This window comes from Coptis chinensis, chromosome 1 (genome assembly GCF_015680905.1).
Source record: "Coptis chinensis isolate HL-2020 chromosome 1, ASM1568090v1, whole genome shotgun sequence".
Classification (NCBI taxonomy): Eukaryota; Viridiplantae; Streptophyta; class Magnoliopsida; order Ranunculales; family Ranunculaceae; genus Coptis; species Coptis chinensis.
The window spans coordinates 68,098,909-68,111,608 of record NC_141456.1 but is presented as its reverse complement, the minus strand read 5'-3'; the positions used below and the strand labels follow the sequence as shown (position 1 = coordinate 68,111,608).

General features: G+C 38.0%; 2 protein-coding genes and 1 long non-coding RNA gene across 3 annotated transcripts; all 3 read right to left on the bottom strand.

Moving 5' to 3' along the window:
• Nucleotides 1-1,797: 1,797 nt before the first annotated feature.
• LOC147525051 (uncharacterized) lies at nt 1,798-2,169 on the bottom strand. The gene has a single exon (XM_086577916.1). It carries the CDS (start codon nt 2,167-2,169, stop codon nt 1,798-1,800), a length of 372 nt encoding a protein of 123 aa, XP_086434042.1.
• A 1,797-nt stretch (nt 2,170-3,966) lies between these two features.
• XLG3 (extra-large GTP-binding protein 3) lies at nt 3,967-11,413 on the bottom strand. The gene is made up of 8 exons (XM_086605174.1): nt 9,980-11,413; nt 9,755-9,892; nt 8,924-9,028; nt 8,655-8,840; nt 7,823-8,000; nt 6,247-6,494; nt 5,585-5,757; nt 3,967-4,763 (listed from the first exon to the last, which is right to left on the bottom strand). Exons 1-8 carry the CDS (start codon nt 10,961-10,963, stop codon nt 4,175-4,177), a joined length of 2,601 nt encoding a protein of 866 aa, XP_086461300.1. The 5' UTR covers nt 10,964-11,413; the 3' UTR covers nt 3,967-4,174.
• Nucleotides 6,679-7,127, bottom strand: LOC147525050 (uncharacterized). The gene is made up of 2 exons (XR_015221008.1): nt 7,001-7,127; nt 6,679-6,858 (listed from the first exon to the last, which is right to left on the bottom strand). It is a non-coding gene; the product is annotated as an uncharacterized LOC147525050 (long non-coding RNA).
• Nucleotides 11,414-12,700: the final 1,287 nt, after the last annotated feature.

Sequence of the window (12,700 nt, the reverse complement as noted above, 5' to 3'; positions counted from 1 at the left end):
CATGTAATTTGGAAAAGTTTTTCCTGGCCCAAGGTCTGATCCTCTCCTTAAGCATCTTGAGTTTTTGAATAAGAACATACATAGGATTTGCAAATATCCTTGTATTCCAAACTTCTTCTAGTATGACTTTGAATTCTGGTTGATAAACCCAAAAATTACAAAATCTAAATGGAATTGGAGCCCGACTAAAATCATTCCTTGTGAGGAGCATGGGGGAGTGATCAGAAACTCCCTGAGGTAAAAATTCTGCCCCTAAGTTTGGATAAGTTGTTAACCACAAACTGTTCGCTAGGCATATATCTATTCTTGACATAATACTTGCAGTACCAATAGATTTATTCCACCAAGTATAGAAAAATCCGCTAGAGTTGATATCCGTTAGCCCAACATTCTAGTGACAGAGTATAAAGTCATGGGCTTCTCTTGGATGCATAGGATCACCACCTATTCTTTCATTAGCAGTCCTGATGTTATTAAAATCTCCCGCTACACACCACGGTTTATGGATTAAGCCATGCAGTCTTATCAAATCTTTCCACAATACTAGCCTTTCTTAAAAAGAATTGCTCACATACACCACTGTAAGAAAAAACTCTTCAGCCTTAGGAAGGTATTCAACTCTACAATGAATGTATTGCTCAGACATCTCAAGTTTCTGTATCTTGACAACAAAAGGATCCCAACATATCCAAATTCTTCCTGATACAGATTTCTCATAGTTATTCTCATGCTCCAAATTAGGACAACAGACACTACGAATGCTATAATACTTCTCCTTCTTCACTTTTGTTTCAAGTATCCCAAACAAGCATAATTTCTTGTCAATTCTCACATTATATATTTCCTTTGCTTTCAAAATGTCATTTGCTCCTCTCACATTCCAAATGCATATAGGACCTATCATTAATGATGATGTTTTTTATTTTTTGCTCCCTTGGGTCTCCCTTTGTTTTTACTACCTTGCTTTTTTTTCCCATTGGCTTCTTGGGTCTGTTTGCCTTGACTTCGAGTCACTACTCCTCCTCGAGATGTTGGAGTTTGAGGCTCTTTAGACAAAGGTAGAAGATTTTTGTCTTTGAAATAGGCAGTTTCTTCTTCAGACAGCTCCCCAAGTCTTGTGCTTTCATTGATGTTGTTGTACTCCTCCTGTTCCACTTCGTAGTTCATCACTGGATTGAATCCTATAGCTTGTTCAAGGCCTTGTGTAATCTCCACGTAATCTCCAAAATACTAAGATATTACACTCTGATATCTCAGTATTTTGGTCATATGGCCTGTCTGAACCCCCTGCTCCATCTCATAATTCCCATCCCTATTCTCACTATTCAAAACTCTGTTGTGCTCAGTCCCTCTATCAGCTTGAACTTCTACTGCTACCACTAACTCAGTACTGATCACTAACTCTAATTCTATCAACATTTCTACACTATTTTCAGTATCTCTTACTCTTTCTGGGTTCTCTGTCTCACTACTCAGACCATTGTTGTTCTCAGTCCCTCTTTCAGTTTCATCTACTACTACTGTCACTAACTCTGTATTGCCCACTACCTCTGTTTCTATTATCGTTTCGGCACCATTTTCTGTAACTATTACTCTCTCTGGGTTCCCTATACCCATTTCCTCTATCAACTCCTCTCTGTCTGCTGGTAGCTCTCCAGGGGCCTGTCTTGCTGTAGCATCAGGAAGACTTGTAATTTCTACCCCTACTTCATTTCTAAACATACTACTCTCAGGTATGGTGATAGAATTATCCGCCATCACCTCCTTTTGTCTCTCAGTTCCTACTGTGTTATCTCTCTATAAACACCCGTCTGTCTTATGCCCAAACTTCCTACAATGGTCACACAACTTTGGAATCCATCCATATTCCACAACAAGCTTTCTAATATCCTCACCACCCATATCTATATCAAAGGAATCATGTAATTCTGCATTGATCTCTACTAGTACATTAACTCTAGCAAATGCCAACCTTTTCCTTGTGGCTGTTGCTTCATCCATCCTCTGAGGTTCCCCTATTCTGCTTGCTAAAAACCCCAGTCCTTCTCTAGTCCATAAATCCTTTGGCGCATTGTATAGATTCACCCATATCGGAATAGCCTTAACTGTATTTTTCCTCTTCTCAACATCTTGATTCCATTGGGTAACTATGAAACAATTACCTGCCATATAGATTTGTGCCATTCCCAGAACCTTTCTCTTATCCTCTTCATTAGTAAATTTGAAGTAGAAAAAGATTTGAATCTACAACCATCTCATAATCCCCCTTTGTATTCCATTTTTTCCCGAGGAATTCTCTGACCACTGGATAAGGAAGTTTTTGCTCCAAAAAAAACCCCACAACATAATCTTTCCAGATACTCCGACCTTTACATATTAAATCCTCTGGTTCTTGCGTTACCCCCTCAACTATATTTAGACTAAACTGTTTGAGCCCAGTTTCTAAAGAAGTTCCTTTATCTCCCTGGAACAGTTCGTTCCAATTCCGTGGTTGCGGTCCTGGATTAGTTTCATTTACTCCTTGAGTACGGACTCTATCCACCATTGTATTGAAGGTTTGAGCTTGAACAGTTGTATTTGTGGTTTGAAGAGGTGGGAAATTCTGAAGGTTCAGAACATGAGAATTCATGTGGCTTGCAAAGGTTTATTTCCACTAATGAACTCACACTGTTAGGAATGAAGGATTTTACCAAAAGTGGAAATAAACATGCGTTTGGAAAATATAAGAAATTCTTGACGAAGGGTTTTCTTCCTATTGTTGGTAAGAAGAGAGGACACATGATAAAAAAACAGCTTAAGTTATGTTGCAACCGGTCGCCACAAGAATGGTCCCCATGACTTTCTTTTTTGTTGGTGCAAGAGGTTCCATCAGCAAGCTTTGTTTTGTCCTCATCTCGATCTATCCTTGCATTCATAGTTGCCGCAGATTTAGCCATAGCGCCTACACCACCAGGAGTGATGGCCTTACTACGGGTTGCTCTAACCTATTCTGCTTGAATCGTTGCTCTGATCGACTGGTTTATCACTTGCTATTAATGTAGTTGCTTCGAGTGCTTCTCCAATGCTTATTTTCATTGAAGTCGATCTATCTTCTAGTGATCGGGTGTCATTGCGAAGCCCAGACAGATAAGGCTCTGTTGCCGAACCTCTCTACTCTCAAGACTAGAGTACTATTTGAAATGACATTAACAGGAACTGTCAAACTTGATTAGGGGGATAGATTCTGCAAGTCCTCCTTCTCAGCGACTAATTGTGTTCCCCATTAAATTGGAACCTTGAAGATGCATGCTATACAGGCACCATGTCTCTAAAAAAAAACTCAACACCAATCTTCTTGTCCTCAATTGTGTTTCTCCTATCGTATCCATAGTTTGGTATTTTTCAACGGATTATATTACTTCAACGAAGGCAATATAGTATAATAAAAACTAATTGCCAATTTAAAAGTCTTTCGGTTTCTTGAGAGTTTTAATTGAGAGAGAACTCTAGGCGGCAATTATATTAAAGATCCACTTGGGAAAAACCACAACCAATAGACGTGGATCACTCCTTAACAAAGAAAGTGCCACCTAGGAAAGAAAATATCCACCTAAGATGTAGTCTCCTTTAATAGAGAGAGAGGTGATATAAAGATGTCTTCTTGTAGTTTCGGGGAGGGATAAAGTGCTGGTAGATAGTTTATTTTTATTTATTTTTCAAAAAAGGCTCACATATTCTCTATAGAACAAATAAATAAACTATTCGAAATTCTATAGTACTGTGGACAAATAATTTTTTCAATGGAGACCTCGCTAGTGAGGCGTACGCTTCAGGAACGCTTCTAGTGTAAAGATGTCTCAGTCAAACTGTCTCGGGTGTTTCAGGTATGCCTCGAGCCTCAAGCGCCTTTTAAAACATTGAGTGGAAACTGGAAACAAGGCAATTAACAGCACCAGTGCGCAGTCAGAACTTAAATGACCCGAAATATACAACCCAAGATGATGACATATTCTAACGATGCCATCTAAGCATATTTGAATGTACTGTATTCAATATTTAAGCATCTAGTGTTACATTTAAGGAGATAAATTAACAGTAAGAAAAAAACAGAGAATTTATACAAATATGAAACAAGACGCTGAAGGAAAGGCAGCTCCTTCTCAGTGCCCATGTCACGGTTAAACTAATTATACACTTACTCTTGTCTAACAAACGGCGACGAGCTCAGATCCGTACTATAGAACGAGTCTTCTGCTCCTTCATAAACTTCCTTCTCATCGTCCCACTTCAGCACCTCTCTAATGTATTTGAAGGCCTCATCTACAGTCGCACTTTCCCGAGCCTGTGCCTTCCCAACGAAAAGTTTCTGATCTGTGAGAGAGGCATAAAGATCCTTAAATTTCATTGCCACATAATAGTAAGCCTGGTGCGCCAAAGATTGGTTGTTGTGGTGAGGCCGCACGGGACTGAAATCATTGAACCATTCGCATACACTCAGGGGTACTCGGTTTATTTTCTCCTCAAAGACATCATACTTGTTCAGTATGAGCATGAACGGCGTGTTCCTAAAGCATGAATGCTTTACCATAGTCTCAAATAATTCCTTGCTCTGTAGCATTTTGTTCTTGAGGAGGTTCCCACTGACACTGTTCTCTAGCGAGATTGACATTTGATCATAGTCGCTCAGGGCCACACAGAAGACCACAACACGCACATCTTCAAACATTTCGACCCATTTGCAGCCCTCATTCATCCCTTTTCCATTTAACCTGATAAGCTGGTACCTATGATATAAAAAAGGTAGTGATTATTGAAAAAGTCATTCCAGGCAGATTAGCAAAGAAAAGAGAACTTGAATCAATACTAGACAAAACCAAGAATTTTGTGTTGATCGAGCATTACACCTATAAAGCAGTTGTTGACCAACTCTTTTAAAGGTTTAAGATATGAAGCTTACAAGAAAAGCCTACTCGGATTGCAAGACACCCCAACACCAAAAGCACCTAGGAGATGTGCGTGCACAAATTAAATTTTAAGCTTGAAGCAGAACATCTTACACCCCCAGGCAGCCAAATTAATAGAAGGTCATTTGGCACCTTGGCTATTTTCCAGCTACCCAGGTACACTCTCTTCATAGCTTGACCATCCATAGAAAATTGCACCAGACCCATATTATTGTGCCAAAAGCACAAAGGGAATAGTGATTAGCAATAGGCTTAAACTAGGGTCCAAACATAAGATGTCTACTGATTTAATCAGAGGGTTTTTGTTCTGCACAATCAAATATAAATCATAATTGTCGACTGACACAGCATAATTATCAGTTAAGCAGATACCAAGTATGAAAACAACTTTACGAGGTGTCCACTGACACATTTTACATGGTTTACTAGCTTATTTACCAACATTCCAACTTGTCATTCAATGCCATTTAATTGTATAATGTGCATTTTCACTGAAAGGAGACTTTGTTGAGTCAATTTAGGACTTGGCCAACCACTAAACCTATCTGTAGATTGCACATGTGGACAACTGTTCCCAAAATCGCAGAACATGAAGAATCAATGAAATAAATGAACACTGGAAAATCATGAGAGAATCTTACTTGGTAAGAGGCTGGGGTGGAGCTTCTGGGTTGTCAGTGTATGATTCAGACATTGGGCTGCGATCATCAAGGGTGAATTCAATGAAAGCTAGACCATTCCCTTGGGTAACTCCTTCGGCATACAGTATGTCCTTCTCAGAAGGTTCATATTCATTGCTTGATACCTCAACAGCCTGAGACAATAAAAAATCATATAGCCTCTCAGTTCCACCGTAAGTAATTCAAGTATCATACAGTTCAGTTAGCAAATATAATCCTGACTATCCTGACACTGACAACCTACAAGATTAGAGCACATCCACTCCCTACATGGATAACGATGATTTGCATTGATACACGCGGGCATGGCTTGATACAAATTAACAATCATCATTAAGTAGGTAGAAAATATAGCTAAGAGCAGAATAACTGATACAATTATTATGGTCCAAAGTTATCCTAGAATTTAGTGTTGCCCTTTTGATTCATTTGTAGCTATACTAGACCTTTTGCTTTTCTTGTATACTTGGTAAGTTGGTAATGCCTTCTTAATTGTTGGAGTTTCTGGGCTGAACTCTTTTCGTTCTCTACTTTGTACATGCAAGTCTTTTAAAGCTACCTTGGTATTTGCAAATATTACATTTTACCACGAAAATATATCAATGGTGATGCTTAAGAAATACCCGGCTTAAAAAGTACTCAGCAACATCTGGAAATGAGTAAAGCTCATCTTTTCTCTTGAGGGTTTCTTGTATAGCAATATCTTTCCACACTTCCTCAACTAGTGGAGCATACTCACGTGTTGCGGCAGGGAAAAATGCATCCAAGTCTCCCATGGCTATGATGTCCAAGAGCCAGTCAGAGAAATGCTTCAACCTTGGGTTGATCGAATAGACACATTGACCAGTAACATTAGATTCACCTTCTTCACCTGGAATAAGATCAAAATCAATTTCTCTAGCTAACATAATTGATTAGTGTTTCACTCATTCCCTTTTCCCTATAAGAAACTGCACCATTCAATTCGAAAGAATTTTATATATACAAGGCTGGAGATGTTTACATACAGAAGAACTCTATCTTGCTCTTGACAAACTACTGTTGCAGTTATCTTCTTTATTTTTTTTTACATTGTTCTCTTTAAGAAACTAGCAAGACCCTAATTTTGCTCATCAAAAATAGAAACCAAACATTAGTGATAATTGTTTGGTTCATAGAATTAAGCGTCCAAGAAAAACTAGAAAAAGAGAGTAAAGAAGAGTATTTGTACGGTTTTTACCAACTATGCCTCTTACCTCTTCTTTTTTTTTTGATCGGTAAAGTATAACTTTATTAATATAATTAAAGATAGGAACATAAGGATGAGATATCCTCCATTACATGCATATATAAAAAGAAAAGAAAAACCATAAAGTGACAAGTCTCTTAGCCTCTTACCTCTTCTCTGTTATTTAACAATCGAAGTAATTCAGAAACTTTCCCAATTATATAAAGGAAGTTGATTTCCCAAAATTTGATACTTTTAGAGAATATGTTTCCAATTTTTTGTTCTAGTCCTGATTCTGTGAACAACCACAGCCTTAGGTGATTTATGGAAATATTGACCAACTTTAAAATGGTTTCCTTTATAGGTAGCACATCTAGACTCTGGAATTCCTTCGATAAATTTAATGCAATAGCTAAATAGTCAATACCAGTGTGCATCGGTGTATATCTGATTTTCAAATACTTAAAATTATTAGGGACTCTATTAGAACGGGTATTAAAGGCATTGGACATGGAGAATATCCTTCCTCAGTTATAAATCGCTAAGTCACATTGACAGGTATACGTGTCGGTGTCCAACACAGATACGAAGTGTCTGACACAGCGACATACATGAAGTAGACATTGGGACCCAGCTAATTAAATAGAAAACAATTATTATTCTTTACTTACACAACTCATTCTTAGGCTTAAGACCATACCAAAAGCACCTCCTTACAAATAAATAACTATGAAATTGGCATATAAAGGAGTTGTAACTATGTCAATAGATTATTTTCTTAGTCTTCTAGGGTATAGAAGAAACCCTAGTTTGAAATCGTAAGCACAACATGTCCGTGTGTCCGACAAATATTTTTAAGAATATGAAGTGTCCATGTTAGTATGTTATTTAGCTAAATAGATGGATCTACTTAATAGCTACATATTCTACCGAATTCACGAAGTGGAAAATAATTTTTAACACAAAAGGGTTCACAGAATACTTAACATTACCTGCTCCAGGGCATTGATCATGTAAACCTAGGGCTCTCGATCTTGAAAAAGACTCCTCCTCAAACCGTTCCCGACCCTCCAGCAAAATGCTGAGATATTTGTACATGTTACTTTGGATCATTAGCTTGATCTCCTGTAGCTCTTCTGGTGTGAACTTGTTCCCATACAAAAACTTGGCCTGTTATATGGAGTGTAATGATCAACAATAGAAAAAATAAATAAATCAAGGAACAAAAAAAAATTAGAACAAGAACGATATATTTATTCCATTCCAAAGGAATGGTTTTGATAATAATATATCTACTGAACATATGAAACATATCAATTATAGAGACTGACTATTCTGAGTTTGATCTCCTTGCTCTATTAATCATCCACACACTAAACAGCACAAACCAGAATATTTGTCCTATGAAACTTCTCTGCAAGTGACTGTCTACTAACTTGATAACTACTTATGAATTATGATGGGCTTAGCAATATCCAAATGAGCTTGTTTCTGCGTGGGGATGATCTATACGGGATATTGGCTTCAAAGTCTGCAGGTAAAGCTATTTAAGGGATCAACCTCACCAAATATCACCTTGGTGTAGAACTTCAACAATATCAAACAATTGTCAAGTTTCCACGGGCTACAAATACTGACATACAGACACGCAATATACACCATTCTCACACATATATAACAAATAGAAGTCAGAAATCCTATGTGATCCCCACTCGTGCTGCTCAATGTTAGTACTATATAGCGGCCAAAAGGAAATGCTAATTACCAAACTTGTTCTGAAACAATTTAATCAATTTTTGGTAGGACAAGTTCTACAATGTGTACCTGCTTGAAAATAGTGCTAGTCCCGGAGCCTTGGAGCCCAAGTAGCAGAAGCTTCTGAATCCTTTTGTGATCTAGATAATCTGGAACATTTCTGCTAGAGTAAGTGCTACCCTCATCTCTTGTCCCATGAGACTGACCATGGGGCACCGGCAACGAGAACAAAGAACAGATAAGACGTATTGATGCCTATCGAGAAAAGACCATAGTCAAACTTACACAGCAAGGATCTAATATAAACAATAAAATTATAAGAGTCTTTTCCCACATACCTTTTCCCAGATGTTTCCCCTGATATTATTCTGACCTTCCTCCTCATAACGACCATCCTCATAAACCCAGAAATGTGTGTCACGTGGACACTGCACCTTTGCTAACTGAAAAATATGTCAAGAATAGCTTTTTGTCAAAACGGGGGGTCAATATCAATCTTCATACTTCTTTGGGCTGAACATTGAAATACATATAGCAAGAAAAATTAGTAAATACTAAACCCAGAGCCCCAACACAAATTCAAACCTATTTCTAGTATAGTTTTACTCAACAATTACAGATTGAATACACAATCATGTTTTATAAAAGAAGTCCGGGTTCCCTCTGGCTTGCTAGTTGTCAAACTTGTAGGGTACTTCGGTAATAGAGCTCCCTCAAACTCTACCAAACTGAGACATGACCAAATTTTCTTGGCTGGGGAACTTCAACCTTCCTTATCCTTGCCTTTAGGCTTCAATAGGAAATGAAGATAGTATTCAACCTCCAAATGCAAACTTTTTCTTCACCGCACACATAATGTATCTATCCGCCATAAACCAACAATGGATGTAAAACTTAAGAGGAAATATGTCTGGTTCTTTTGTTACCATCCCCTCCACCCACAAACTCCTTAAGTGCATTTCAATTTGAACACCTTCTCATCCAATTGTCATCCTCTTCAATTGGGTCAAAGTGAAATCCCTAATGTCCTCTACACAAAATTCAAAAATAAATAGGAACAAATATACTACAGGATAAAGAATTAAAACGTAATAAATGGTGTTCTGTACTCTACAGCACATGTGTAAAGAGGTGATGGATATAGAACTAACTTCCAGCTAAGAACATACCTTGAGCACTCTCAATTCAATTTTTGTGATTTCTCGGCCATTAATATAGACTTTTGTATTCCCATGACTTGCATTAGGGCTAAGCTTTCCAGTGAAAGTCAAATTTGAACTAATAATTCTTTCTGGTTTCTCCCCCTCCTGTTAATTTGAAAAAAGTAAAGACTTAGCATTTCCACACACCAAAACCAAAACAAAGCCGCAAACGGATCACATTAGAGCCCTCACCTTTCCCCAAAGACCAGATTCTTTGTCATACCAATATCTACCAGGCTTCAATTTCCGAGGAGGTAGTGGACATGCAAGCAATTCAGACATTTCCTCTGGACGCAAGTACATGCCGTTGACAAACACCTGTTCTGGTCGAAGCTGATTTGCTGAGCATTCTTTCTCAGCTTTCATTATTTGCTTGGCTTCCAAGGGATTGAGTAATCGTGATAGCACTCTTGAACTCTTACCCAATTTAAAACGTTTCGATTCATCTATTGGTTGACCAATACAAGTAACACATTTACGCCCTTCGGGCATCGAACCCATAGCTCTAAGAACACAATTACCACAATACCTAGCATCACAAACCAAACAACATTCCTTACTTTCCCATTTCCCTTTTCCACACCTGAAACATACCCTTTTCTTCTTATCTTTTTTAGAAACCCCAACATACCCCGGATACACCGCCTCCTCCTCCTCCACATCCGTATCTTCCTTATCAGATTTAATATCAAGAGTCTCAAACTTAACCATCGGTGCTCTCCTAACTTCAACCACCGCCGCCTCCTTAGGCGAACTATTTTCCACATCATCATCATCCCGAACAGAAGCAGAAGAAGCGGACCGTGAAAACTCTGGGTTATTTTGCAAAACAGACACCACTGACTCAGAACTAGCTGATGATGTCGATGATACCCTTGGGCTTTGAACACCGGCGATACACGAAACGGGTAAAGGGATAGGTTCAATTACCACATGCGTAGCAGGTGGCTGGTCAGACTCAGACTCAGATTGAGGTTGGGCAATTTCAGCAGTTGGAACAGTGGAATAATTACGATTATGATGGTCGAGGGGTTCGATCGTGGGGACTTGATAAGGGACCTGTGGACCTGAATACTCTACGGCAAAAGAGTAATCAAGATCCTCTGCCGTCTCTGGCAAAGGTGCTCCTGGCGGTAGCATCTTTCTTACCATATCTTGCCAGCTCTCTTCGTTCATTTTCTTTTCTTTTTTTTTCTTTTTTTGTTAAAAATCAAGAATTCAAACACAAAAACAGACTGATCCTCCTAACAAAGCCGGCGGAGACTTTTTGGTCAAAGTAAAATTGAAGAGTTTAGACCACTTTTGATGATTATTAGTTGGTTTTGTTAGGAGGAAAGCCACTCACAGTTTGATTGGACTAGGTCAAAGAGTAGACCAGATAAATGTATGAGTAGTTGGTTCAACTTAAATTGGCAAAAAAGTCGATACCTGAAATGGAGAGACTAATAGAGAGTACGCTTGTTATTTTGGTATATTTGGAGTGATAGACTAATTTTACTGAGAGGAGAGGAGGAGAGGAGAGGAGAGAGGTGGGTCGTGGGTGGGGTTGACTGTGGATTTGCTGAGACAAGGATCAGGTGAGGTATGATTGTGAATTTTACATTACTCGGACAAAATTAGTTGATTAAATTTTAAGGTTGGATCCGGTCGTGGTTAGTTGTCATTCGTGACATATCTGTCCCAGCTAGGGGTGACTTCGGATCGGATGATAAATGAGTTTCGGAAAAAATTTCAATTTTTGTCCGGTGGTAATAGATTTCAAGAAATGAGCCTAAAATATAAACTCCCTCCCATAGACTCATATCATATCACCTCCCTATTATTCCCTATTATTTAGGTCTTGTTAAATAATCTTTCTGTTTTCCAAAAAAGAGATAAAATCTGGTCTGTTTTTATTTCCCATTTTATTTTATTTCTTTTTTTACACTTTTAGGATTGAAAATTTTCCGACTATATGTAAATATATTTTTACATAGTCATATATATATATACAGTCCCGCTCACAAGCGGACGTACTTAAACGGACTTAAAATAAATATTGAAATCTCGCGATATATACTCTCAACAAACTTTAGTGCGCGGTCCCTCAAAACCCAAAATCTCTCTCTTCATTCGTGACTCTCTCTCTTAATATTACCCGGACTTCTCTCCCTCCTGGTACTCTCTTTCTCTATCAAAGGGTTTCTCTGTTCTTTTTTTCTCATCTTATATTTATAAGCCTAAACAAAAAACGCCGGCCAGCTTTCCACAACTTTGCGAATCTCGATTACACGTAAATTTAATATGTTTTTCCTAACATCAATATCCATTGTTGCGTCTTCAATGCGCCTTTATTCATTAGATTAGAATGGCCTATAATGTCACTAGCGCTGCTGATGGATATGCCACTTTTTCCTGGGTTTGAAGAAAAAGTGACAGTTTCCAACCTCTTTTCTATAAGGAAGAGTCTATGAAAACTCTCTTTGCCAAAGGGAGGAAACAGGAATGATTGCAAGTTATGGGTTTAATATTATTATTTATGAAATGTAGTAGCCCAATTTTTAAACTTATTGATATTGGTTTTGAAATGGGACAGATTGAACGACGGATACATGAGATAGAGTCGGTTGTTGTAGCCGCCTTTCCTACGAAGAAATTTGGTGAGGAGTTTTTCTCAACTGGAGAAGATTCTCAATAAGTCTTTTTTTCTTCTTTTTAAGTTGTTATGTATTCGATTTTGTCGCTTTTCTATTGGAATTTTGGTTTTAGAGGTAGTGCAATACTGCAATAGATAGAGAAATTAATAATGTATTAAAGAGTTTTTTTTGTGTGGTTGGATGACATTGAGAACCATTGTTTGTCATTTAATCACAGTTATATATTGAACATTCGTTGAATAACATTCAAACATAGAAGTAAAGAGTGGTATCTTTA

Coding starts and splice junctions, on each gene's coding strand:
- LOC147525051 (XM_086577916.1), bottom strand. CDS start 2,169: ATGGCAGGTAATTGTTTCATAGTTACCCAATGGAATCAAGATGTTGAG.
- XLG3 (XM_086605174.1), bottom strand. CDS start 10,963: ATGAACGAAGAGAGCTGGCAAGATATGGTAAGAAAGATGCTACCGCCA. Junction 8,841..8,923: donor GGGGAAACATCTGGGAAAAG/GTATGTGGGAAA, acceptor TTTTCTCGATAG/GCATCAATACGTCTTATCTG. Junction 4,764..5,584: donor CCACCCCAGCCTCTTACCAA/GTAAGATTCTCT, acceptor TTTATATCATAG/GTACCAGCTTATCAGGTTAA.